Source organism: Epinephelus moara, chromosome 14 (assembly GCF_006386435.1).
Source record: "Epinephelus moara isolate mb chromosome 14, YSFRI_EMoa_1.0, whole genome shotgun sequence".
In the NCBI taxonomy this organism is placed as follows: Eukaryota; Metazoa; Chordata; class Actinopteri; order Perciformes; family Serranidae; genus Epinephelus; species Epinephelus moara.
This window is the reverse complement of record NC_065519.1, coordinates 33,349,862-33,376,387: the sequence shown is the minus strand read 5'-3', so window position 1 is coordinate 33,376,387 and position 26,526 is coordinate 33,349,862. Positions and strand designations below refer to the sequence as shown.

The following is a 26,526-nucleotide window of genomic DNA, read 5'->3' as shown; positions in this document are numbered from 1 at the left end:
TAAATGTCCTGATGAACTGGTTGCTAGATCTACAATACAGGGTGGCCACAGATCTGATACAATAGAAGAGTGCACCAAAGCCTGTGGAGCACTAGGTCACAGATCAGATTCCTCTTTCAATGCAAGCTCCTAAGAACAATGATTTCTGGTTTGTGAGTATGTACCTACATGTTGTTCCAGATGAGTGTATTATGTAATGTAAAATTATCCTTACAAACTGTATTAATTACCAAAAAAGGAAAACTTGAAAGCCTGTGAAAGGTGAAAGACAGTTGTAAAGGTGGTTTGTTGAAGTAAAACTACAAATCCGCAGATACTTAAAAAAAAAGTACGATATTACAATACCATTGGCAACTAATATAATCTACAGAAGACAGAGTAGTTGTGCACACATCCAATCCTGTCAGGTGCTGGATAATAGGGGTCCATGCAGAAAGGAGAAGAAAATCTGCACACTGAATTAGAGCTCCCAGTTTACTTTATTGACTAAATCGTCAACTAATTCCTCTACACCATGGATCAGAAACTCACATTTTAGACACATATAAAATTTGACAAGGTGAAACTGGATCTAGAGGAGCAGCTTCCAGGATGAAGCAGAGAGTGATTTCCAGGTAAAAGTGCTGGGATTATATGCACACCAGAGTGACTGTGGAAGTATTTTCACCTTGAAAAGATTCATTTGACCTAGAAGAGAGTATCATCCAACACACCAGGCCTCTTTAATTTTGTGGATTAAAGGTATAAAATTTGCTTTATAAAAAGCAGAGAGGGGTGAAGTGACATATATATATACACTAAGATACACACAACCAGAGGCTTACTATCAGTAAGGGATAAAGCTAAAAGGAGCTCAGGAAATATTATGTGCCAGGGGCTAAGGATTTCTGCTTTGACAGTTATACTAAATTATGTATGTATGTATATATATATATATATATATATATATACATATAACAGTTCATCTCCTGCAAACTGAATGAATCAAGGAAATATGTCGTCTTCAAAGTGGATAACACACCACTTACTTTTATGTGTAGGCTCAGTGCTGATTGTTTATAATAGGATGTTGGATTATGAAAGCTACTGCAAGTTTATGAACTAATAATTATGGCAGAATGTGTTTTAATATATGTTAATATGTGCAAGAAGAGAAAGCTCCAGACCTTTACCTTGGACACTTACTTGCAACACAGGTATTCCCTGGGCGGAGCAGGGACCACACGTATGCTACACCTGTGAAGCAGCAAAGGTGTGAAAGCTATGGAGCTAAGTGACATGAGTAAAATAAAACAAAATGAAATAATACAAAATAAAATAAAATTGGGGACCCTTGTACAAGAAATATTTTTTTGGCTACAAACATTTTAAAAAGAAAAAGGCAGACTTTTTGCAATGTAGCTATTTTAATTCTGTATTTTCTATTTTTTTTTTTGGTGAAATTTCAGTTTGCAAAATGTGTAAAATAATGAAGGAAAGGAGAAAATATCGAGTGAAAAAAAATATTTGTTAAACTGGTCGCTCTCATTTTAGTAACCCGGCTGTCAAGTGACGTCATAATCCTGCGACTGTTTATATGCGACCATCATGGCTCTGTTTCCAGCTTTCGCAGGAGTCGACAGTAACAAAGTTGAAGATTCGTCTAAAGGTGACCGCTCCTACATGTTGCACCCGTTTTAATATGGCTTACTATTAACGGCCATACTCTGTCATCATTATGCTGATAAGATAAACCGTTTGAACCACGAGTTAACTTTAGCTTATGTTAGCTATCCTAACGTCCGCCTGTCGTCAAAGCTTAGAGACCTCAGCGGTTACTTTGCTGTCAGTCAGTTTACATTCCGCTGCACGGTTACTTCTGAAAGCCAGGGTGATAAAGGCCCAATAAACCAAGCAAAGACAAAGTCTAAGACACCACTATTACATTATCAGTGAACGAGTATGTTTACATGCACTCAAGTAACTTACCCCGGGTTGAGTCTAATTGGTTTTGATAATATATGGAACATGACCTGTAACTTATAGAGAAACGTGGTCATTAAGCTGTAGACATAATACTGTCTAGGTTCCTGATCCTCTGTGGCAGAGCAGGATTGTCTCATCCACATGCTGCAAATCTGTCCCTTCTGTACTGACTGAGTTAACTCTGGTTGGTTTCTAGCTCCCTAGACCTAGATTTTGGTGTACTTACCGATCTTCTGCAATTTAGCTCCACCATCTAAAGTTCAGTAACGCAAGATCGAAGAAATATCTCCCCTTCATTATTATGATGTGATTTTGGATTACAAAATCCAGTTACAACTGTGACACTACACTGCATGTAAACACACCCAGTGAGAGATAGTCGCAATCTTGATCATCTGTCCACTTCCTGATACTGACTAACACTCTTTTTTAATCCACGTTCTTCTTTTAGAATTAGACTGGCTGACCAACAGGAGTTTTAAGACTGGAGATGCCCTCGCTCTACACAGTCGTTTGTTTGAGACCAGTGAGAGGCCGAAAGAGAAGGAATCAAGGTACAAATCAAAAAGAGAAGCGAGTTTCTTTGCCTGGAGACTGGACATTATACTTTGCACGCTGTAGCACGGAATGTTGTGGTGTGCATCTTTTAGATTTCCTCAGAAAAATTGTTGCATGTGGAAAGCTATTGTCAGTGTTTGACAGATGCTCTGATTTTATTTTTGTATTGTTTTATTGTATTTTTCTGATCATTTTATCTTATGCATGCCTCCTTTTGTTTTTCTTGTGTCTTTGTTCTTCTGACATGTTTTTCTTCACTGTGAAGTCACTGTTAGAAATTGGCTACATAATGATCATTACTTCATCACTTTTCTATTACAAGTATTAAATGTATTTAAAAACTAGTTGAATAAGCCTTTGCTTTTGATTAAGGGAGGTGTTTTCTCTCAGTCTCTGACCACTGTTAACGTTTGGTTCACCTTATAATCTTCAGTGTAGGCAGAGAGCTGAGCTCTGCGGAGGAGGGGGAAGAGGAGGAGGGTAATGTGCCACCCAAAAAGAAGAAAAAGAAGAGTGAAAAGAAGAGAAAAAAGAAGAAAAAACATAAAAAGAAAAGTGGGAGATATTCGGACAGCAGTAGGTCTGACTCTGAAATCATTTTCCCCAGTGACCTCAAAAGGGAGCAAGATGCAGACAGGTACAAAAGAAAGCTTTCACATCACACATGCTTACATGCTACATTCATCTTAAACACAATAACACTTGCTTACTTCTGCTGTATATTAATGGTTTGTGTGTGCATCCATGCAGTCCCCAGGCTGCTCCGTTAGCATGTCGTTTCTCCTGGTTGGATGACCTCCAGGCGCCAACAGAGCAGCCGTTCTGTGTGGACTGTAAAGCAGACCCTGCCAACTGGACGTACAAGTCCCTGTACAGAGGAGACGTAGCCAGGTACCACGCACACATTCATGCACACACACATACACTCTACACCACGAGGTCAGTGCTGTGACATCTTTGTCCATGAATTTTTTCATTTGACGAAGTCAAATGTCTCTATATACAGACTCTACATTCAGTGAATGTAGAGTCTGTAGGCAAACCCCGGAGATCTTGTCTTCTGAAGAAGAGCGGAAGAGCCCTGGTTTCTGGTTGTAGGCTGTTTGTAGTCCGCGTGATATTGATCAATCATGTTTGAGCCGGCTGCAGTTGTTGTCAGGTTAAACGCTCCGTGCGGTGAACTAACAGAACATAATTGGCATCACTGCAAACTCTGAATCCATCGCAATGGTTCAGCATATTTACTTATATATAAATGGAAGTCGGAAACGGAAATTCGCCTCCTCCGCCCAAATCAAACTGGAATGCCAAAAAATCGGGGGTCTGCCCCCAGAGGCTGTATCGCCGTCTGCCGGAAGTCAGACACCGAATACAGCTGATGGGTTCCGAGAATGGTCAGTGGCTAACCCTGCTCATGCTAACTACCTTCAGTAGGTTCCTCAGTTTATTACAAAAGAAAAACAGTTAACACATCATTGAGTTTGGGAAAGATTCTCTGTGACGCTAACACTTAACATAAAAGATCCCATGCACTTTGAGAAGGTTTAAAGACTACAGAGTTGAACTTGAGAAAAATGTGGTGGGTTATCATTTTAAAGATGATTTTAAAACTCTGTGTTCCAGGTATAAGAGGAAAGGCAACTCCTCCTTGGGTCTGGACCCTCGCAGACAGGGAGTCAGCTGGGCGGAGTCCGAGTCAAATAAGAAACAGAAAGGCGGGGACAAGAAGAAAGCAGCAGACAGATACTTCTCTACAGTCAGTCGGCAGCTGCTGAGGTCCGAGCTCCCTGTTCCTACGTTACCTACCGTTCTTGAGTGCAGCGATGTCATCAGCTCCACCTCCTTTCTTCCGCTGGGTGATAATGAAGAGAACAAACGAGGAGGGATGGGTGAGAGATTTAGCTGCAACAGGCTTTGAAAAAGACAAAGCACACATCTCTGATGTTGTCATTTAAAAATAAAACATGCATTGTGTCAATCCAGGTGACAGAGTGCAAACATCATCAGTAAATCCTCTCGGAGTGTATGACTCCTCCACGGCCCTGTGGCTGCAGGGGAAGGGGCAGCAGGAGCAGACAGAGCAGCAGAAGCAGGACACCGAGACGGGACAGAGTGCAGCGCTATTGACCGGAAGGACTGAAGAGTTTAACAGACGGCTCAGAGAGCAGCCAACAGACACGCAGCTGTGGTTACAATTCATACGATACCAGGTATGAAGACTTTGCTTTTGTTACATATAGACTGCTGCTTTATCCTGCTTCACTTGTCACACATGGTGGATGTTAAATCACATGCATGTTTTCAGGCCTTCTATATTGTAACTTAAAATATGTACAGTGTACTGTATGTGACCCCAGTGAGATAGTCATATCAGACTTGTAAAATCAGCGATACCTCTAAACCTGCTTATCTCCTCTTTCTCTTTAGGATGAGCTCAGTGCAACATCGTTTGGAGGCGAGGAGGAGCAACAGGGCGGCAATTCGGCTGATCGTCGTAAGTCCTCCAACCGAGCACTCCTGGAGAAAAAGCTGAGCATCGCAGAGCGTGCAGTGGCCACCAACCACAGCTGCATAGCTCTGCAGCTGGAGAGGCTCAGGATCTGCCAAGAGCTCTGGGAGCCCTCACTTCTGGCTAAAGAATGGAAGAAACTGGTCAGTCTGCAGTGTGTTTCCATAAAACCTCACTCAGTGTTTCTGTGTGTTGACTACAGCTGTGGTTTATTTTCAAGTTTATTTTTTGCCCTAAAAAGAGTGGAAAATTGGCTGTGCTCTATTTTTTAGATTCAGTTCACTCAGTTTCACTCACATTTGTTTAAGTTATCACTCTCATAGCCGTGTATTGAATGCTTCTCTGCCTTTTTGTCACTGACCAACGCTGACATATGTGCATGTCTGTAGATCAAAGATAATAGTCATTCTAACAAGGCTAACTCGTGTTTTATGTATTGGCTTTCAGGTTTTCCTCCACCCCAACAGTGCCCCCCTGTGGAGGGAGTATCTGCTGTTCACCCAGAGCTACTTCAGCAACTTCACGGTGTCAAAGGTCAACTCTGCGTATGGGAAGTGTCTAAGCACACTCAGTGCAGTGCGTGACGGCAGCATGGTCTCTCACCCGGCCCTGCCGGGGCTTGAGGAGGATATGTTGGGTAACAGAGATTTTCTTGAGCCTTTACTTACCCTGTTTTCTACTCCAAGGGGACTGATTAGTGGGTAAAAGTTACACATGCAGATACCCTGCACATTTTCCAAGTCAGCCTGGTTTTATCATCTGCCTCTGTCACAGGGAAGTCACACATATAATACACACAGACAGTATTTCAATACAAATACTCATTCAATACAATACCTTTTTGTTTGTTTGCTCAATGCTTATCAATCGTTGTAGTAATTTTTCCTGGTTGTCCTTTTCCTTCTGTCCAGATATCTTCATCCAGCAGTGTCATTTCCTGCGTCAGTCTGGTCACTCAGAGAAGGCGATTTCTCTGTTTCAGGCCATGATCGACTTTACATTCTACAAACCTGACAGCGTACGAGAACTCTCCACCAAGCAGCAGGTAAACACACAAACACACACTAAAGGCACACAGGAACTAAACCTAATGTAATTTTGATAGTTAAATGTAAATCTAAACCTAATGCTGATAAATAATCTTGACCATGAGACCAAATCATAACCTATAGTGGCAACTAAAAGGAATATTTCAGCATTTATAGTACTCTTAGGCTTTTTCACATTCTTGGCCTGGTGCAGTGACTTCCTTGAATCTGGCAAGGAAAATATAAAAGAAGTAAAGGTCATGACGTCAGTGACAGTGTTCGAGGAGCCGCACTTCACAGTCAATGGGGCGGGCATGGCAAATCACACTATAACCTCCATCATGTCTTGATGTTGTTTCAACTTTGACTGAAAAATCCTTTAAACACATTACGTGACGTCCACTGACATTTTTTATTTAAATATGCATGCTCATTTCCCTTATTGGTCTCTAAACAGATCATGGCTCTGTCCATCAGCTGCTTTTCAAGCCCTTGTTTGGTCCAAGGTAGCTAATGTAACATCATGATACATAAAGAAAAGGGGCAGGTCTGACCTGCTAGGCAACTTGTTATTTGTACACATTAGTTATAGCGTTTTAGTCACTGTGTTTGTCTTTTTATTTAGTCGATTGGTACAAGAAAATTGAATTTTGGAGTAAAATCTTTTTATATTGGCCGTGTAGAAACACAAGAGGACACACACCAGGTCACCAGTAAACTTATTAAAGAGGACATTGTGCCTTTCACTTAATTTATGAATATTTTTGTGTGTGTACAGGTCGAGTTCTTTGAGCCGTTCTGGGACAGTGGGGAGGAGAGGGTTGGAGAGTTGGGGGCCAGAGGTTGGAAAGCCTGGATGCTCCAACAAGAGCGAGGAGGGTGGCTACAGCCCAATGCAGGTAGAACACACACACACACACACACACACACACACACACACACACACACACACACACATCCTTATAACAAAGTGAGGCAGCCTTTACTTTATTTAATGTTGATGTAAATCCTGGAATCATCTCTAAATTGACTTATGGGCTAAAATCGTAGAAACAACAAGAAACTGAGTCATCATCTTGTGTGTGTGTGTGTGTGTGTGTGTGTGTGTGTGTGTGTGTTTCTGTGTACCCACAGAAGAAGAGGAGGAGGAGGAGGAAGAGGATGAGGAGGAGGTAAAGGACCGGAGCCAGCCCAGATGGACAGTCTGGTTGGATGTGGAGACGTCTCGTGAAGCTGCTCACTGGCTGCCCTGGAGGCCTGACAAAGCCAAGGGCCAATCAGAAGAGGACTGTGAGGACCCAGACAGACAGGTACTGTAAAATGTCTCTGCTCATGTATGATGTGTTTGAAAGCCACTGACAATATGCTACCATTAAACCAGTGAATAGGTGTGACCACTTTGTTTGACATCGTTGTCTCTCTGTTTCTCTCCAACTATAGGTGTTGTTTGATGACATAGGTCCATCCCTAATTTGTCTGTCTACACCGGAGCTCCGGCTCTGTCTTCTTCTCCATTTCTTTTCATTCCTGGGGCTGCCTGTGGACTCTGTGCTCTCTGCTGCCCCCTGTCAGCCTGGCCTGCTGCTAGAGAACCTCTCTCTACTCACTCAGGGTAAAAATGACATCGTCAGTCAGAATCATGCAAACTACCTACTTGTTTTTTAAAACTGTAACGCTCAAGTTGAAGCATACAATTGAGGTAAATCTGGCTCCATGTCTCATAATAGGTAATGAGCTCAGGCATCCTCTGACCTCCCACAACCTACCTGAACCTGGGGTTAACTCTGTAGGTCACATGACCACCCTCCAGGGAACAAGGAAGTGCGTGGGGCTTGGGAAGCAGGGTGAGAGGTTTGTCACCAATGTGATCAGTATGGTCCAAGCTGTCCTTCCTGTCCACCACCGAGCTGCCCTGTCACTCAGCTGGATGCAATACGAGAAACTCAAGGTAGGAGTCAGTTTGTTGGGCTTGAAAGAGTTCAGGACAGGATCAAGTTCCTCTGGCTCCTCATAGTGCTCCTATTGGCATTTGCACCTGAATGAAAACAACCAATCAGAGTCAGGAGGAGTCTCTAACGCAGTTTTAGTCACTGCTTGTACAAATGCTGCACTGCCAACTACAGCGTACACAGTAAAGACAAGTAAACAGAAGTAGACCTGTGAAAGTGCAAGCTTGCTTTTCGTTATCGGTCTTCTTCTGTTTACTTGTCTTGTTTTTTCATTGCTGATTGTTGTTTTTCTTTCTTTGCAAAGCTCCTGAAGCCACGCTCTGAAGATATTGAGCTTGACTGAGAGCATGTATGGGGGAGGGGGGACTGCGCAGCATGTGCACGAGCACTGATTGACACTGCATTATAGACTCTTCCTGGCTCTGAGTGGTTGTTTTCACTCGGTGGATTCTTGCAAGTGCCATTTGGAGCACTAGGAGGAGCCAGAGGATGTCTCATGTACTGATGACAGGATACAGTGACAGTTTCAGCAATCATGACAAGAAGTTATTTTTATAAAAGTTACCTAATGAACCTTTAAGTTATGTTTAAACAGGGAAAAAAGCATTCAGGATATTAGTTCCAAGTCTAAAAAGTGTCTGACCTTTGCGCAGATTGACTCATTTGTATTTTTGTGTATATGTCAGGTCTGGCGCTGCTTGCGTGGCAGCAACAAAAAGCGTCTTCGTTCTCAGGGTAAACGCAGCAAGCGGGTTGCCAAGCAACTACTCAAGGAACCCGACAACCGCTCATCTTTGGTGCTGTGGCGGGAGTACGCTCACCTGGAGTGGATGCTGGGCAACTTTGACGAGGCTCGCAAAGTCTTCTCTACGGCCACAGCGATAGGGGGAACCAAAGGTCTGAAGAGCCCCGCCCTCTGTGAGCTGTGTCTGCTGTGGGCCCAGCTGGAGGTGGAGGAAGGGGCCGGTGAGCGAGGGGGAGGACAAACCGATGTCACCGTGTCCCCAGCTGTGTGTATACTAACCAGGCTAGCAGAAGGAACTTCTTCATCGTCCTCTTCATCCTCCCAGTCACTCTCTCCGGTTTCCATCCTGAAAGCCAGGAAGTTGTATGAACAGGCTCTGACTGCTGGCTTGTCAGCCCTGGACCAAAACCTCAACAACCCTCAGGCCAACAGAAAAGGTTCATTTTATCAACAACTACTGTGTGTTTTCTCAGTGTTGTCTCATCATTTTAGTAGAGTGTGAAAAGCAGCGTGCAGAGACTTTAAACTTTTGCACAATATTTAATCATCGCATTTCATCAAATATTTAGTTGTATATAGACTTTGTCAATCAATCCAAAAACCATTGTAGTCTTTAAAAAACAGTGGTCAGTAAAGAGACGTGTACAATACATCATTAGTAGTGACTGAGCTGAATTATGGAACAACAACCTACAAGTTATTACTAGCAGCAACACATCAGTCTGATTTTTTTCTACCAAATAACAGTTCCAATACTTTAACTAATACTGTCTGCCAATACCATCTACCGATCAGACTATGTGTCTTTTTCCTTTAAAAGTAGTATATTCTACTACATGAAGCCCATTGGAGTCATATTGATATAAGGTAGCATGAGGACAGGGAGTGCAGTGGCACTAAGAGCTGAGTTGTTGGCTTGTAGTGACTGAATAATGTAACTAACAGCAAAAACACCGAATTTCATTATGACATTGGGAAAGAAACTGTATTGTTTGTAGATTGGTCACATCACACCCAGTCCACTTAGTCATTATCTGTGCTGATAGCGATGCTGCGTATCAGATCGGTGCATACCTAGTTATTATTATTAAAAAAAAAGGTGTAATTATTGTTAAATTAAGCTGACTCATTGCCAGACTGATGGTAGCCACCAGCCTTTACATTACATTCTAGTGAGTGTTTCACTGGGTCTGATGGATTTCTGTGCAGAAACAAAACTGTTCTGAGTCGAGCTAAAGCATTCAGTTTCTTGTAGGAGTAAAAGGCCAATTGATAATCTTGATTAAAACTAGTTATATGATACACCAAAAAACTTTTCACCAAATGCCCTTCCCCTTTGAATGCAGAACCCAAGTTGATAAATTAGCATTTTCACAGAAGACATTTTGACATGTCAAAGAAGGAAAAGCACTGGTGTAACTCATATAATAACAGATGGGTGACTTCCATGTAGCTCCTTCAGTTTCAGGGTCCTGGAATTGTGCATGCTGGCTCACTGTCACACTGTCATGGCTTATTGGGGCACATAAATAGAACAGAGCTTCTGTTAGTGTCTAATTAACACCTATGCCTTTCCTTTTTTTGACATGTCTGAATGTCTCCTGTGGAAAACAGCTTTCTCTCATTAATTTGATCTTACTTCTTATCATTCCACCAGCAGGCCATGAGGACCTGCTCGGAGAGAAGCTGAGGCTGCGAGGCCTAATAGGCTGCTACACTCTGTTCCAGTACCTCACAATGGGCATCCAAGCAGCTAATGCTGTCTACAGCCAGGCTAGAGGGAGGATGGAGGAGCTGCACAGCACGCTAACACTTGACAAGCAGCTTAACAGTAATGAGAAAGCTAACCTTGCTAGCACAGATGCTAGCCAGTCTGCAACTGATTCTAGCCATAGCAGCAGGCACTTTGCTAACAGGCTAGCTTCTGAATGTGAGGCATTAGCAGTGCAGAAGGCAGTGCTGCTCAGGTACCACAACAGCATCAGTGTGTTTCCACTGGCAACACTAAGACAGACACTGACCTGTGCCCTCCCCACCTGGCCCAGCAGCGCCCCTCTTTGGAGCATATATGTACAGGCAAGCCTCGGTCCCTCATTTCATTCATTTCATTTTTTAATCACCGTTGGTTAACATGAAATCAGTCATTGGGAATGAGCTTCTCTAGAGCTCTTAGCACTCATTCTGCACCAAGTTTTGTACTTGAGTATTTTGGCATGATGACCCTCATGTGACCTGTGTTTCAGGTGGAGAACCGTTACCATAGTGCTGGCCGGGCGCGTCGCTTTTTTCACTCTGTAACCAGGGACAACAGCAGTGTGGTGCCGCGCCTCTTTGCCATTGTTGCTGAACAACAAAGGAAGCAGCTGGTGGACGCTGCTCAGAGGTAAGAGCAGAAAGGATGATGGGTAGGTGCAGTTTTATCCTGCATTTTATGGGAACAAGCATTGGAACAACTTAAAAAATCAAGTTACCATGACTCTATTTTTCTTTGTCTCTTTGTCTGTTTCTTTCTTTCTTCATGTGTGATAAGTCAAGAAAACTAATATTCAAAAAGAACTGCAGCAATGATGAAGTTAAATCCTTATGTGATTAAGTGTTTGGTTGAATCCAAAGCTTTGCATTGATAAACTTGATAAAAGGGAGTGATTTGACAATGGAGTCCTTACAGTGGGAGATTTGTATTATGAAGATACACTTAGATACATTTGATAACCTATTGCGACAATATAGTTTGTCTAGATACTGACAACTGCATCATGCTGTAACAAAGATTTTTGGGGTCATGTATTAAAGCCCCACAACCAGTGAAGGAGTTGGGAAAACTCTTGAAGGTTTTTGGTGAGGGACAGGAGGTATTCAAAACTGAAAAATGTTTGGGAAAGGGATGTGGGTGTTTGATATAGATAAATGGGTTAAAATTTGTGGCAATTCTCATAATATATTGAGGTTTTTGAGGATAAAAGTGATGCAGTTTAAATTCTACATCTTTACTATTGGATCCTGAGTAGATTACACAGACTTGGCTTAAAGGATTCTACCACTTGTTGGAAATGTAGCAGGAGTGAGGACACTCTAATACTGTACGTGTACTGTTGTTATTCCCCAACATCCAAAACCTTTGAATGAAGATTCACAGCTATGTTATAGATGTATTCAGACAGCAATAATGATAGGGCGGCAAAATATTCTCAGGCACTGGAAACACCTGAAACATCTACTTTTCAGGATTGCGTAACTGAAATGGAAAAGGTTGCTGCATATGTCATATTGGAATAATAACAGTGCCAAAAAATATGAGCTTAGTGAGGAAAGTATATAATAGGGAGGGATATGATACATACTGGTATATATACATATTGTTTTGCATACTCAACCAATTTTCACAAATATTTTCTATCAAAATTCCCACTATCCATTAATAATTGTATATTTATTTAATTGTCTTTAGGTCTTGTAGCCATGATGCTGCCTTGCCCATCCTGCCAGAGAATGGCCTCAGCAACCGTATCCGTGGACTGTTTGAAAGTGCCATAGCAACAGAGATGGGTTCTCACTGTCCTTTACTTTGGAGGATGTACATGCACTTCCTGGTGAGACAGCAAATAATACTCAGAAACTCACATGCTTACTGGCCCTGTGAGGTCAATTCATAATCCTTTTAAACATTTATCCAATCCAGAGCAGCGTAGTTACAGACTTCACTGAAAGGGTGTTTGCAAAGTCCTGCTTTTCTTTTTTTCACTTAATCAATTTAATAGGCTTGTAGGTGTATACACAATGGCAAAAAGGAAAAAAAAATAGGAGGTTAGGTTGCAAAAGTTAAATGTGTCAAGGAGCAAGGAATGAATTTAGCATCAGAAATATAGTAAATATATTTTCAGAGAGATCAAATTCAAACACAGACATGTTCAGTTCAGTAATGACTGGAAAAGCCTGCTGAACCTTCATGATCTTTATATCATTCTGCTACACCTTAGAGTGCTGCCTGTGTTTCTCATGTTGCAAATATTGACTTAGAGATAAAACTATAAGAACTAACACACACAGTAAGACCAGCCTATAGATACAGTCAGTATTCATGAAAACGCCCACAAAACGTCACATCCCTGCAGAGGGAGAAAACGAGGCATTCGCTGTCATGCTGACGAGTTGCTGTGTGGCTTTGTATACGTCAAATAAACTTAAAAATCCAAAGTGAAAGGGTATTTTCAACCTGGACCCTGATTCTTTTGTGTTTAAATGACTAATGGTAACAACTTTTTTTGAGATTGGTCCGGTATTGAGCAAGAGCAGCAGCCAGGCTGCAATAAAAACACTCACAGTATGTTTGCATCGTTAATGTCAACTAACAGGATTTCTTTTTGTCAGACAGGTTCAGATTAGATTATTTAAAGGATCCTACAGAGATAGAAAATTTTGTTTAAGAGAAAGATCCTTTTTGTTTAACTAGACACAGCCCCAGAATGACTATTGTCAAACCCACCAGACTCCATTGAAATAAACAGTAATTTTGTCATTGTAAAACTTCTTTCCACTGTTCCCAACAATCGCCAACTCTGGTTTAATAAAAAAATTAAACTCTTAATTCACTCGGTGAGGTATGAAAATATGCTGGCTCTATACACACTAAAATGATCGTATATTTAAATAGAGTATGCTGGGTTTGGCGATGGGAACTTTGCAGATGTTTCTGGTGAAACAAAAAGAATCGAATGCTCTATCTCAACTGTTTTTGATTGCTCAGCCACTGGTAAAAAGTCGTGAGCCTCCAAGGACCTGTAGTTCATAAGGTTGCAAATCCCTGCGTGACAACGTTACAGCGCATCATCAAAACATAAGCTAATGGTGCTGAGTAACGTTGGTGCTGCTATACTGTCTCAGAAACATGCATGTAGTCTACTACATCTTAGCATTAATGACAGGGTACTAATATTATTGTAAGTTTAGTTAATCATATATATGGTAAATTTTGTAGTGTCTCTTATGCGAGTTTAGAAACCGTGCATTTCCAGGCCGGGGCACAGGACTGTCAACTCTGTCCTTACCACAACCACTAACTATGACTACACATCTGTATCCACACAGACTTTCTTTGTGTAATTTGTACATTTGGATACACAGATATTAAGTCTTATGCCTGTGTTGTGTGTATGTAATGTGTTTATATGTGTGTATTTATAGGTGTCAGAGGGGAGGGTAGATCAAGCCAAAGGGATCTTCTACAAGGCCTTACAGAATATTCCCTGGGCTAAGGTGAGACATAAAAGTGATGTATCCAAGCAGCAGCTAAACACTGTCTACTTGTTTTTTTTAATTTTACATACAAGAAATAAATGTCATTCACTCTCTTTGTGTGTGGGGGTGTCTATGAATGTAAATTTGCTTTTATGCAAATATGTGTCTGTTGCACGTGTGTGTGTGATCAGGGTTTGTACATGGACGCAGTGCAGCTGTTCCCTGAACATCTGCAGGAGTTCGTAGATCTGATGACGGAGAAAGAACTCCGACTCAGACTGCCCTTAGAAGAACTGGATATACTACTGGAGGACTGAACACACACAGATATCATTCAAGAACTTGTGTTTGCTTTATTGCCAACTTGCTAGTATCAGCACACTTGATGGCAGAGCAGGAGAACGCAAAAACTTGGGACGCTTACACACACATATCTGCAGTATTAAACAGTGAAGTTGCAGTGATCATATGGGTTCAGGGCCATTCTTTCTACATAATGTCTTTATTTTCACAGCAAAACACTAGTTAATAAAAATGTGATTCTCATTCATGTGTTGTGTGCTGTATGTGTGTTTATGCATATGAGCTTTAAGTGCATGCAAACTGAGGTTGAAGGCCTGTGTGCAAAATGAAATATCAAATAAATCTCCATAATCTTTATTAGATGCTGTTGTAAAGACCAACTCCACATTAGAGTCCAAAGACATAAATTGTAAACAAATACTGAGATAAATAAGAAGCATAAGAAAGACTGGAAAATTTGAAGGAATACTTAACCCCCCAAATGATGTATGTACAGCTGAGGATCAAAGTGTTGTCTCAATGGAGTCTCGCTTTGAAGAGAGCATAGGTAAGTTTCACTTCAGTTACTGTCAAAAACTGCTCTGTTTGAGAAATACTGAGCATATGACTGGATAAATGAGACTTGGATTTCAGTGCCCAAGTTGTGTGAGAGTTTGTAAACAGATGTTTTGACAAAGTTTTGCTATTATACACAGTTGCCCATGACTTCAGTTAATGAAGAATTACCTCCATTTTTTGATTTGTTTACTGGAAGCATGCAAAAAAAATACAAAGTCTAATGTTAAATTAACTGATATACAAATGATCATTTGGGGGTGAAGCATTCCTTTAATTTTACACAGCTTCAGCATTTTTAACTGTGAATGTTCAAATGCAAATGTTTCAACTTGTTTATGCTTTGGACACACCTGGGTTAACCAGACAATGAGGTTAAATGATATTGGAGCCCTGCACCTATGTGACTAACAGTCTTGCCCAAATACCAAGGACAGAACAAGATCAGACTTCAGTGTTAAGTTCAGAAAGATGTGACTGTCCATGTGGTGTTTTTTAAATGTATTTGTCACTTTTTATATATACAATTTAATCATGTTAACAGTGCGTCTGTAAATTATGCCACAGAGTTGAGCTTTACTTTGTTGCTTTTTGTCATTTAAATCCTATTTGAATTTAAATGAATAACATTTTAAACATTGGGGAATTCTGCCTCATTTTAAATATATCTCTGCGTTAAGTCATTCACTTCCCCGCCTCACCTGTAAACTACCTGAAAGCTTTCACCTGCCCTATACTGTACGTATGTTACTCATAGGACAGTGTACACTGTGGCGGTGGAGTCGCTCCCTCCTGCTATCGTTGCCGCGCCGTGGTTTGACGCATTGCAGATCCGCCCTGGCCAATCAGCGGCCTCTGTACAGTGTGCAGAATATTGCGGGTCTGCTCTGTCCAATCAGAGTCCGCCTCTCAAAACAAAACCACAACTTCCCCAAGCCGTCAGCAGCGATCGTATCCTTCCGCCTGCATAAAATCCTGTGTAACACAAAGTAGTCCGTTACTTTCTTTGTCACTTTCGACAGATTCAAAAACTAGTAGAAATAGATCCGAGGAAACCACCTTCAAATTACCTTTATGGTATTATTCTTAAAGGGAAAACGATCACTGTTATGAACTACTTAATAATTTCAATAAAATGTATGGTGTATCTTCCTCCCAGATAAAATTGTCCTCAAAATAAACTCTATAAGGCCCCAATACATTGCAAAGGCTATATTTTATGACAATAAAACATTAGTTTATTAGCCTGTTACAGTTATTAATCTATGTTAAATGAAATGGGTCCAAGAAAATGTTTACCTTAAATACAATCATTTTTAAGTTGTATTTGTAATGATGATGCCACACTATTATATTCATTTAGGCCTACATAATGTCACAGCATAAGGATAAACTGAGACGCCTGTTGTAGTTTAACAGGTTCATATTACAGTAATAGTGTGTGTCTCTGATGCCAGATGTAATGGCAGCCAAGTGCTGAAGAGACCTAAGCAGACTTTATGCTTGGTGCCAGGTTGTTTGGTTTATGACTGCATATTTAACAACAGAAAAGTCAGCCTCACGTCATGTTGTATTGTGACACTGATGTTACAGTCAACTTCTCTGAATCTGTGATTACACAGCATCAAGGCTGGATTACCAACGGAGCAAAGCAGGCAACTGCTATGGGGCCCCAGGTTGTTAGGGACGTGCACCACTTTAGTACAATATCACATTAAAGGCAGGTTATTATCAGGGCTGTCTCAGTGGGAGGAGTGGGACTGAGTATCCAGGGCCCCAATGGGAGGAAAAGCTTGGAAATAAATAAATAGTGCCATAACTAAATTAAAATTGGCTGAATAAATCAGTTAAAAGAATGAACTTTGTATAAAAAACAGTGGAAGCTCTCTGAGGCCCCTCTCACCCCTTAAAGGCACAAAATGGTTTAGTCTGCCCCGCATTAGGATTTGTTTCTCAGTACAGTTAAAGCTGAGTGAATGACTGATTACGCTGCCAGAGCACAAATGAACACTACTTGTCTTTCCCCAAGAAAGGGGAATCGGAGTTTCAAAACAAAAAGAAAGGAAAAGGACAGAAACAAGCCAACTTTGTAAAAAAAATACTCAAAAGATGTGTGAGAGAGATGGATCAAGAGAGGAAGGATGGGGGGCCCCCAGACTGCCTAATAATGCCCCTAATAATTATCTTCTTCTTTTGGCCATAATTGGAACAAATTAACACCAGTAAAGTTTTATCCCAGCATAGGAGTGCTGGCTTTGAATTTAACGAAATCTGTATATCCTCAGTGTGCATACACATTTTAGAGGGTGTAAGTTGGGGTGTCATTATGGCCCCATAACAGGTAAATCACATCCTGCACAGACTGCAAACATTAACAAAATGTTATTTTTCTCTTTCTAAATAAAAACTATTTGTAAAACTAGGGAAACCGGATATTTTAAAAGTTACTTCCTTCTATGAAACTTGACCTCAAAGACAGGTACAGAGACTGGCCCATGTGCGTGTTCGCGTGCACGTTTGAGGAGACGTTGAAAGAGCGAGGACTCTTCGTTGATTGAGTGAATATCCCCACAGTGCGGAGGAATACACTGAGCCGTACAGTAGTGGTTCGTCTCGCCCGCCCGCCTCCAGCCAGCTTTGCTCAGTGGCAACCTTCCATTTCCTCTCTCCCTGTAGCGTTAGCAGACCGACGTCCCTAACTCCAACAGACATGGTGAGTATTTTTTTTTATCAATCATAGTTTGTTCCATGTACGACAGAAAAAACTTGTTGGGTTGACTGAATGCTAGCCAGGGGATGTTAAGCCTCTGTGAGATATTCGTTTTGTTGAAATATCCCGTAGCCTCCATTGCAGAGAGCGCGAATAGAATGGACTCAGTTGTAACGTTACCGTTAGCTTAGCCGTTTACACAGGCGGCTAGACATAGCGGCTCGTCGCTGTGAGCGAGAAGCTTATCGCATCATCGTTGCTTAAGCTCGTAGACGCCACTGATATTATAACGATGTTGATATTTATCCCACACTGAAGTGTGCTACTCGTTACAGGTGGCCTCAAATTGGTAGTACTTGTGGCAGTTCGGGTGGCTGCCAGTGTTAGCATCACAGCTAATGACTTCAATCCTTCAATGACTGATTTTCCACCGGTATCTGACAACTGAAACAACTGAACATCTTCTCATCAAGTATAGTTACGATAGTTGTTTCCGCAGTGATGCTAGAGATGCAGTTGTCTCTGTGAAGCCTCTATACAGAATTTCGATGCCGGTGTTGCACCGAAATCTGTGTCCAGTTAGATTCACAGCCATTAGACATTCAGCCACAGAAAATACTGATGGGTGAGGTGTTGGTGTGGTGCAGACAGATCTACACTTCTGGCAGCCAGTTTGCACTCAACAGCTATTAAATGTTGCCACCATTTGAATGGTATTTATATAGTCTCATATTTTAATAACTTTTCATAATAATGGCCGATAACAGCGACCAAAGTACAACATGTTACCATTGCAAAAACTGCAGTGGTAGCAGATGATAGTCTTAATTAGGTCACAGAATATAGTGTAACACCTGTACATGGTCACTTTGCCACAGAAGAAATCAGATATATATATCTTCGCTACTATTAAACTATAATTTGAACATGCTAATGGTTGTTAGCTGGTTTCACATCAAATGTTTTGGGTGCTAATTAATGTTAGAAGAAATGTCTTAGTTAAAGCTGGTCTGTCCTTTTGTATTTGAACATTGCAAGCAAGAGGCAAACAATTTTTTACTCCTACAAATAAAGATATGTACCTCCCTCCTAGTTCTGGTACAGAGCTGTTTTGTACAACTGTGAAATCTGGTTTGTTTGACCATATATGCACAATGTCAGCTTCTTAGGCAGTGTCCCTGGAACAGTCCCCAGGGAGTGGTAGCATCGTCATGGTCTGTAGTTTTGAGCTTTGGGGGGGGGTTACTTACATTCACACACATGCAAAGCTCTGTTGTCATGTGGGATCATTTGATTATATGGTATGGTGGACCTTTCCTTTAGGCTATATGTAAGTCTTAAAAAGACACAAACCTTGTTTGACAGATGTAATCTGCTGAATACATCGTAGGCTCCTGGCTTATTCATTAAGCAGGCAGAGCCCCCCACTTCAGTTAACTCCATCAGCTATGTAAAAACCTTTTATTTAAAATCTGGCAGCAACATATCACTTAAAGTCATGTTTGTAGTGAACTATTTTCTGGATCACATCTAAAGTGAATTTTGGTTGGTTGGTTGTGTCCTTGACACTCTTCCTCCTTACATGCATGCTTTGACTAACACACTGGTTTGTGTCCTAGAGTGTGTCCGGTTTTCTGTCCGAGCAGCTCACAATAAAGTGTTGTAAACTGCATCCCAGGAGGGAAATATTTGCTGATCATATTGCTATAATAAAAACCAACAGGTCCCTCTTTCTAGAAGACCTGGGGACTTCTTTTTTTTTTTTTTTCCCCCACCAGTGGCATGACTGGAATAGCAGTCTCTGTAGATGGTAGGTGTTCTTAGCAGCCTGCAATTCTCCCTTACATTTCTTGAGATATTTGAGGCATTTGCAACATGACATTACTTATTCAAGTTAACGTAATTTATTTATACAGCATATAACTTAAAGTAACGTCAACTAAAGTCAGTAAGATTAGGTTTCCAATTCAAGTTGTTTGGTAATTGATAAGTAATGTGGCAATTTCTTTGCAGTGAGTGGGAATAGTAGGATGAGTTGTTTGTTTTGAACTGGTGACTATTCATTTGAATATCCCTATGTAGATTTAAAAAATGATTTCAAAATGTAATTCTGGCCCCTCACAGGTTTCAGAAGTTTTAATTTCTGTTGCTGCCTGTTGGATTAGTTATGATAGGTACATGATGGGTTTGTGGTTACTATAGTTACAAGATTAACAAAGTAAAATACAGGAAGTAGGAAGCAGACAATGGGGTTGACACATCTCTGTTGCAATTGTTGCAGTTGTCATGTTTCCTTTCCTTGTGTGGGACTTTTTTAAGGCAGAAAGACTTGTTATATCAGTCTTCTTACTGTGTTTGGATTGTGAATCGGATGTGTTAAGGATGAGCCTGCTTGAAGCACTTGAAACAAAGTATACATTAGTTAGTCCACACAGTCATCTTTGATCATTTTACAAATTAACTTTTGCTCTGTATTGCCACCTATTTTTTCGTGTATTGGTCATAAAGTTGAAGAATAGGTCATAGTTTTATTTTCCAATAAACTTTTTGTTTGTAAAAAATACCATATTTAGGACTGTTGTTGCTTATCACTGATTATTCTTGGGTTATTTTTTAGCAGAGGGGGAATCAGTACATTTAAACAAAACTCATATTTCCATTAACCCCTTTAATTCAATCCCTGTGGGTGCTGTAAAACTAAATCACAGGGGCTGCATGCTGCACTCACACAATCTAATAGGAACGTGGTGTGTATTGCCAGGTATTGCAGCGCCTTGAGAGGAATTTGGCTTGGGTATTAGAGGGGTTAGCAGCTTGTTAACCACCGCTAGAGCGCGCACACACACACACACACACACACACACACACACACACACACACACACCACCATCATCATCATCATCACTGTTATTATCATCAGCCAAATTATAAAAGCCTAATATTTATAGTTTGAAAGTACTATTATGTTGTAGATGAAACATCAAACTGCATCAAAGACATTGCATGCCATGGTGCTAATAGCAAATATTTTGTTATTAATAAGAACCTAGTACAGCAGACTGTGCCAGAGGGAGAAAAAACTTCATGAAGGTTTTCATGAATGGGATTCATTCTTATATTTTTATTGTGGTGTCAGAGGTCACAGGCTTAAGAACATACCTGACTGGAATGGAAAAAAATGGGATGGGGACTTTTTGTTTGAGTGTTGAATAATTTTGCCAGCAGTATCTTGTAGTGGACACACTTAATCCCTTAAACATTTGGTTAGAGTGTATGTTTTCTTACATGGACTAATATTGGTGACAGTATGGACTGAGTTTTGTAATAAGTGCAGTTTTTTTATTTTGGTTCATTTACTTCAGACAAACCCCAACTCAGGTGTTATGGTGACCTCCTGGAGAAATTCATGCATCAGTCATAGAATCTATTGTAACTGTGTGGATAGGGGCCCCTGCCGGAGGGGGGCATTTGGTGTGACCCATGATGCTGTCTAGGAGGTCAGATGACCAGCCAACTGATCCTCCCTAGGAGCTGTAACTGTAGCAGTGAGATGACAGGCCACAGCTTCACACATGCATATAGATGCACAAAAAAACCCCATGACCTCCCCCAGTCTGGACACTGTTACTCTCACACACCTGAAATCAATTTTCCTGACACATTTGGGTGACCTCCTCTGGCCTGGCCTCTACACAGACACACATTCTCTTTCTCTGTCAGTGTGTTGAAGGCTATTCATCCATTGAACTACTGCAGGAGGTGGACACTTCATCTGTGCATCCATCTTTACTGTACATCTGTTAGGGAGATGGACAGATAGCTAAGCCCTCACTGTCATGCCTAGGCTTACACACACTGACCTGGGGGCACAGGGAGTGGGGTTCTCCTTAGTCTCACCCAGTTGGAGCCAGATGCAGCCAGGGAAGGACAGCATCTAGACACGTACACTCACAGCGCTGCAAGACACAAGGACAGAAAGAAAGATCGACAGTTAAGCAGGCAGGCAGACAGATTTATTGAGAGACAGACGGATGGACAAGTAACTAGGAAAACATCAACAGAGGCTCTAGCTTTTCCATCAGCTCGTCATCCAGTTCATAGAAGAGAGAGACCTCGCCTGTCAGGTCAGTGCCAATCCACTGACCTTTGCCACTCCAGAGGGATTGTGAAAACTTGTGTCATCCCCTCACGCTGGATGGATTGAAAGACAAGTCCTGCAATTATCCAGTCATCTGATCAGCATTCATGTGTCCATCCAACTAGCCACCTATCCAGGAGGACTGTTTTGCGTTCTACTGAAAGCAAGATTCAAACTTAAAAAAAATTCTCACCCATTCAGTGATGTAACTATTCAGAGATGGCAAAATCTACTGTCTACCATTCCCTCTGTCCATCCGTTTTTCAATTCAGAAGCGACTGATAGATGTCAGGCTATCATTTTTTCCATCCACCTATGCCTCCTGACCTAAGACATCAATCCTGCCCTCCATGCCATCATTCTCTCATCATGCTGCCTAAGAAAGTCGCTCTGTACCCAGCAGAGGATGAGCTGGTGAGCCTGTCCACTGTCTATGACCTCTTGGATGAACAACAGCACTACTACAAGGAGCTCATCCAGCAGCAGGAGAGGAACTACAGAGCCTTCCTCCAAATGCTCATGGACTCATCATCCAGCCGCATGGACAGCTTAGTTAGAGAGATGCAGGACCTAAGGAACTGCCTGCAGAGAACCAAGACGGAGCTGGCAGAGGTTAAAAAACAGGGAGTCCAGAACAGCAAACGAGCTGAGTGCCTGGCTGAAGGGTTGGTGATGGTGCGAGGGGCGCTGGATGGCCTCAGCATCAAAACAGGAGTAATTGGGGAAAGTACAGGAGGCAGAGGTGTGGATCTGAAGCAGCGCAGAGCAGGTGGTGGGTTAAGGCTGGATGGAGGAGGAAGAGGAGGTGGAGGCAGAGGTGGAGAGGTGAAAAAAACAGCACCGAAAGCAGTGAAGCTGGTGGCAGACCTGACAGATATCCACTTTGATGACATTAAGGTGGTACACAGATGCACACACAGAGTGAAGTGTATGGGTTAGGTAGAGCTTTTAGCACCACAGGGTGATATATTGATATTAGTGCATTGGTTGTGGATAGCCAAAACCTCTTGGCATTGAGATAATATTTGGTTGTGGTTCATACAAGAAGTTATTTTGCTGTCACTAGATGTTAGTTGCAGCACTTTACTCGTAACGCGTGCTTGTTTTAAGGCGAGTGTTCCTGCTGCCTGCGTTCATTTGCTCTCGTTTGACCTGTGATTGATGTTAGTGTGATTGGTGTTGCTGATTGACTGTTCGGTATTAAGTAAGGTTTTTACCATCTTGGAAGTAAATTATAAATACTTAATATGTCCAGAACATCTGTTTATTAAAACCTGTCACTATTTGTGTCCCAACCTGACTGTTTTATTATTTTGTTATTTAAATTGAAGTAATTTTTCTTTTTCCTTTTCTTATGTCTTCCTTCTGTCTGTGTTTGGTAGGCTGACCAACTAACAGAAGAGCAGATTGCAGGTAAGGTGACAGCATAAAAAACACTGCATTATCATCTTTAGCAATAAACACATTCTCTGCATAGGTCCATAATTTGTCACTTGGAGTATCAGTTTTGTCTCATCTTCTGTTTTTTTTTTTTCTTTTCTTCCTCTTGTGTCTTTCCAGAGTTCAAGGAGGCTTTCTCCCTGTTTGATAAGGATGGAGATGGGACCATCACCACTAAGGAGCTGGGCACTGTCATGAGGTCACTGGGTCAAAACCCAACTGAGGCTGAACTACAGGACATGATCAATGAGGTGGACGCTGATGGTATGCCACTTGAATCCTCAACATGGGGAAGGATTTAGTTAAACTGATTGTTATAGACCCTTTTAACTTGACTAGTTGTATTAACGTCTTACCTCTGACTGCCTTCCAGGCAACGGGACCATTGACTTTCCTGAGTTCCTGACAATGATGGCAAGGAAGATGAAGGACACTGACAGTGAGGAGGAGATCAGGGAGGCATTCAGGGTCTTTGACAAGGTAAGACTAGTGTGTGTTTTGGGTTGTAAAGATAAGGAAAGAAAAATAATTGCTTCTTAGATGAATTGCATGTTCCAATTAGCAGTTTAGCGGTAATACACAAAACATATTCATCTGAAATCAGTGTCCCAAACATTAAGCTGACAACTAAGGAGGGACTTCTTACCTCTGTCTGGCCTGACAATGACACTTGAGACTTTCTCCATTAAAAACTGTGTGTTACTGACTAATACTGTATGTGTGTTGGGCAGGATGGCAACGGTTACATCAGCGCAGCAGAGCTGCGTCATGTGATGACTAACCTGGGTGAGAAGCTGACAGATGAGGAAGTAGATGAGATGATCAGAGAAGCAGACATCGATGGAGATGGACAGGTCAACTACGAAGGTACAGGAGTAGAAAGTCTGTCTTGAAACTTAGCCACACTAATGTAGTTTGCATGTATAAAGGAACACACAGCAATACACATGTCCTTTCATCTGTCATTAGTGTTCAGATTAATTATGTTTATGGAGCAGGGCTAAATTATGTAAACTGATGATAGACAGACCCTCTGTAGTCATTTTGAGTGTGCAATGGCCAGTTTCTTATAAGGTGAGCAGTCATGATTTTGTTCACCATGTTATAGTACACAATTGAAACACTGTTCCTGATGATGGTTTCTTTTCCCCTCCACAGAATTTGTTCAGATGATGACCGCCAAATGAACTGGGCTCACATTAAAGACAAAGAATCAGTCAAATGTTTCACTTACCTCTTATTGCAAAAATCTACATTTATTCATACTGTTCTGTATAGACAACTTAAACTGAATGTTGGAAAACTGAAAATCTGTCCATATAAACAAGCTCAAAAAAGGTAAAAGACAAAAAGAAAAATCCTAAATGAATCTGCATGTACTGGCTTGTATTCCCGCCCCCCAGCGCTGAGCTGCCCAATCAGATCTCAACTCGTTAGCCAAGCAGCCTCTCTGCAGCTGGCTGGTTTGGCCACTGCTCCTCTGCTTCCTGGTTCCATCTGCCTGATGTCATGATGATTATATGGGCTGGCCAATCGCCTTTCTTCTATGACTTCCTGTTTTCTTTTTTCCGTTCTTCATGCATGCAGCTTTAGATGGGTGACTGTTGAGAGCCCAGTGGCAGAGGGCTGTTGTTGGGCCTCAGGTTGGCCTGGGACCCACAGAGAGGAGGGAGGGGTTAGTTGACAGATGGATGGGAGTGAGTGAACCAGCTGAACCTTTGCAGTTTGCTTACCTAAATGAAGTCAGTGACAACAGAGATATTTTTAAGAAAAATATTAAAATGGAATAAATAAGAACTCATTTTAGATTCTGTGTTTCTGGCATGTCAGGATACTTGCTTTATCCTTTGTGTGTTTACCTTTTTTGAGGCGAAAGTCTGGGTGGGACATAGATTTGAGCCCCTTGGGTGTTGGATGTGTCCCAGACTCTTTGGAGGGGTTGGGTGGGCTTTAAAGGTGAAGATATACATACAAGAGCAATGTTTGAGGCAATATCTGTACCATGAGTATCAGGTTTTGCAGAGTTGGAGATTTACAAACACTGAATCTGTGGTTATCACTGAAGCATGCTTAGGTACAGTGTATTGCCTCAAGGGTTGCGTGTGTATCAGGATTCTACTGGGGTGTTAATTTCAGTTTAGTGGGGACAGGGTCGGTGCTTTGCGGCATTTCTATCTTGTGTTTGTGTGTGAGTTTGCGTGTGTAAATGTGTGTGCGTGCGTGTGTGTGTGTGTGTGTGTGGGTGCGGCGAGGCCCGGCCCAGTCCAACTGTTTTGTTCAGTTGATCTGCATTCCAAGTTGTACATGCTAGTCTTTACATTTTGTTTTTTTCAAATAAAATACCATGAACTAACATCTTGTATCGGGTTTTCATGTGTTTGTTTCTTAAAAATAAGCCGACTTGTGTTTTCTCTGTGTGAAGGCAGATTCTGTGGGGGAAGTGCTGCTTTTAAATGACTCATCCGTGCTACTTATTGCATGCATCGTCCTTTTGAGAGTGTAAGTGTAAGCACAGACACTGAAGCCACTGAAAACATATTGGTTCGCTTTTACTTTCCTAAATCTCCTAAATGAGTAGTTATTACAGGATCAGGCAGTTGGTCTGGTTTTCAACAAACACTAGACATAAACAAAAGTATTACAAAAAGTTGTAACTGGTCTCAGTTTTCCATACAATATGAGTATTAGCGTAGCAGCTCAGTGTCTGCACAGAACGGGTCACGTTAAGGGTCAGGAATTGAAATACCAAACAAACCCTTTCCATCTATTTAAATATATCACCATGGTTACTCTGATTATCTTGCCTTGATGATACAACAAATAAAAAGCACTCTCCAAGGAAAAGGTAAACAAGTACAATCTATCAATATCACACTTCATATGAGGGAAAAGTTGCATTTTTTTTTTAAAAACATGGGACTATTAAAAGTGCCCCACACTAGAGACTGATATGGACACCGGCATGTCCTCGCTAATCTGATGGTAGAATTAGTGTGTTTGGAGGGGTGTCACAAGGACTTCTCCAGATCGTTGAGAACGTCTGTCTGCAGATGAGGAGACGTTGCTAGGCAACAGAGCCAGGCATGGGGTGGGTGGAAGTGAAAGAGAGGGAGCAGAAAACTGTGGGAGTCTGAGGAGAGAGCAAGAGAGGAGACGATGGGGAGGGGGGTGGGGAGCGAGATGAGGTTGAAAGACAATAATAGAAACCCAGGACTTGAGGGAGAGGAAGAGAACGAGGGATGAAAAGAGAAGATGAAAACAGAGTCTCAGTGCATCTTAAAACCCATAAAATCTTTCCTCCTAAAATACCTCCCTCTTTCGTTTGATTCAGAAGCTGATATTCTGGCTGTCTTTAACAGATGAAGCCAGCGGACGTTTTACAGTCATAAAG

At 41.6% G+C, this 26,526-nt stretch overlaps 2 protein-coding genes across 3 annotated transcripts; both read left to right on the top strand.

Annotated features, from left to right (window-relative positions):
- Window positions 1–1,551: 1,551 nt before the first annotated feature.
- On the top strand, window positions 1,552–14,534 carry nrde2 (NRDE-2, necessary for RNA interference, domain containing). 2 transcript variants are annotated; one of them, XM_050062535.1, is made up of 19 exons: window positions 1,552–1,648; window positions 2,417–2,519; window positions 2,957–3,160; window positions 3,274–3,414; window positions 4,147–4,412; window positions 4,507–4,733; window positions 4,951–5,175; window positions 5,480–5,669; window positions 5,944–6,077; window positions 6,839–6,959; window positions 7,198–7,370; window positions 7,501–7,672; window positions 7,788–8,008; window positions 8,696–9,191; window positions 10,412–10,830; window positions 10,998–11,137; window positions 12,203–12,344; window positions 13,936–14,007; window positions 14,181–14,534. In XM_050062535.1, exons 1-19 carry the CDS (start codon window positions 1,588–1,590, stop codon window positions 14,304–14,306), a joined length of 3,633 nt encoding a protein of 1,210 aa, XP_049918492.1. In that variant the 5' UTR covers window positions 1,552–1,587; the 3' UTR covers window positions 14,307–14,534. The 2 variants fall into 2 exon arrangements, with proteins under 2 accessions (XP_049918492.1, XP_049918491.1); XM_050062534.1 differs by having other exon boundaries at window positions 7,195–7,370.
- Window positions 14,535–17,432: 2,898 nt separating this feature from the next.
- calm1a (calmodulin 1a) lies at window positions 17,433–25,488 on the top strand. The gene is made up of 6 exons (XM_050061419.1): window positions 17,433–17,560; window positions 23,078–23,108; window positions 23,256–23,399; window positions 23,509–23,615; window positions 23,867–24,002; window positions 24,294–25,488. Exons 1-6 carry the CDS (start codon window positions 17,558–17,560, stop codon window positions 24,320–24,322), a joined length of 450 nt encoding a protein of 149 aa, XP_049917376.1. The 5' UTR covers window positions 17,433–17,557; the 3' UTR covers window positions 24,323–25,488.
- The last annotated feature ends 1,038 nt before the right edge of the window (window positions 25,489–26,526 follow it).

Excerpts from the sequence above, each read along its gene's own strand:
- nrde2 (XM_050062534.1), top strand. The coding sequence starts at position 1,588 with ATGGCTCTGTTTCCAGCTTTCGCAGGAGTCGACAGTAACAAAGTTGAA. Across the intron at positions 7,673-7,787 it reads CCTCTCTCTACTCACTCAGG|GTAATGAGCTCAGGCATCCT; the intron begins GTAAAAATGACA and ends GTCTCATAATAG. Across the intron at positions 9,192-10,411 it reads CCCTCAGGCCAACAGAAAAG|CAGGCCATGAGGACCTGCTC; the intron begins GTTCATTTTATC and ends TCATTCCACCAG.
- calm1a (XM_050061419.1), top strand. Across the intron at positions 23,400-23,508 it reads CAATGAGGTGGACGCTGATG|GCAACGGGACCATTGACTTT; the intron begins GTATGCCACTTG and ends ACTGCCTTCCAG. Across the intron at positions 23,616-23,866 it reads CATTCAGGGTCTTTGACAAG|GATGGCAACGGTTACATCAG; the intron begins GTAAGACTAGTG and ends TGTGTTGGGCAG.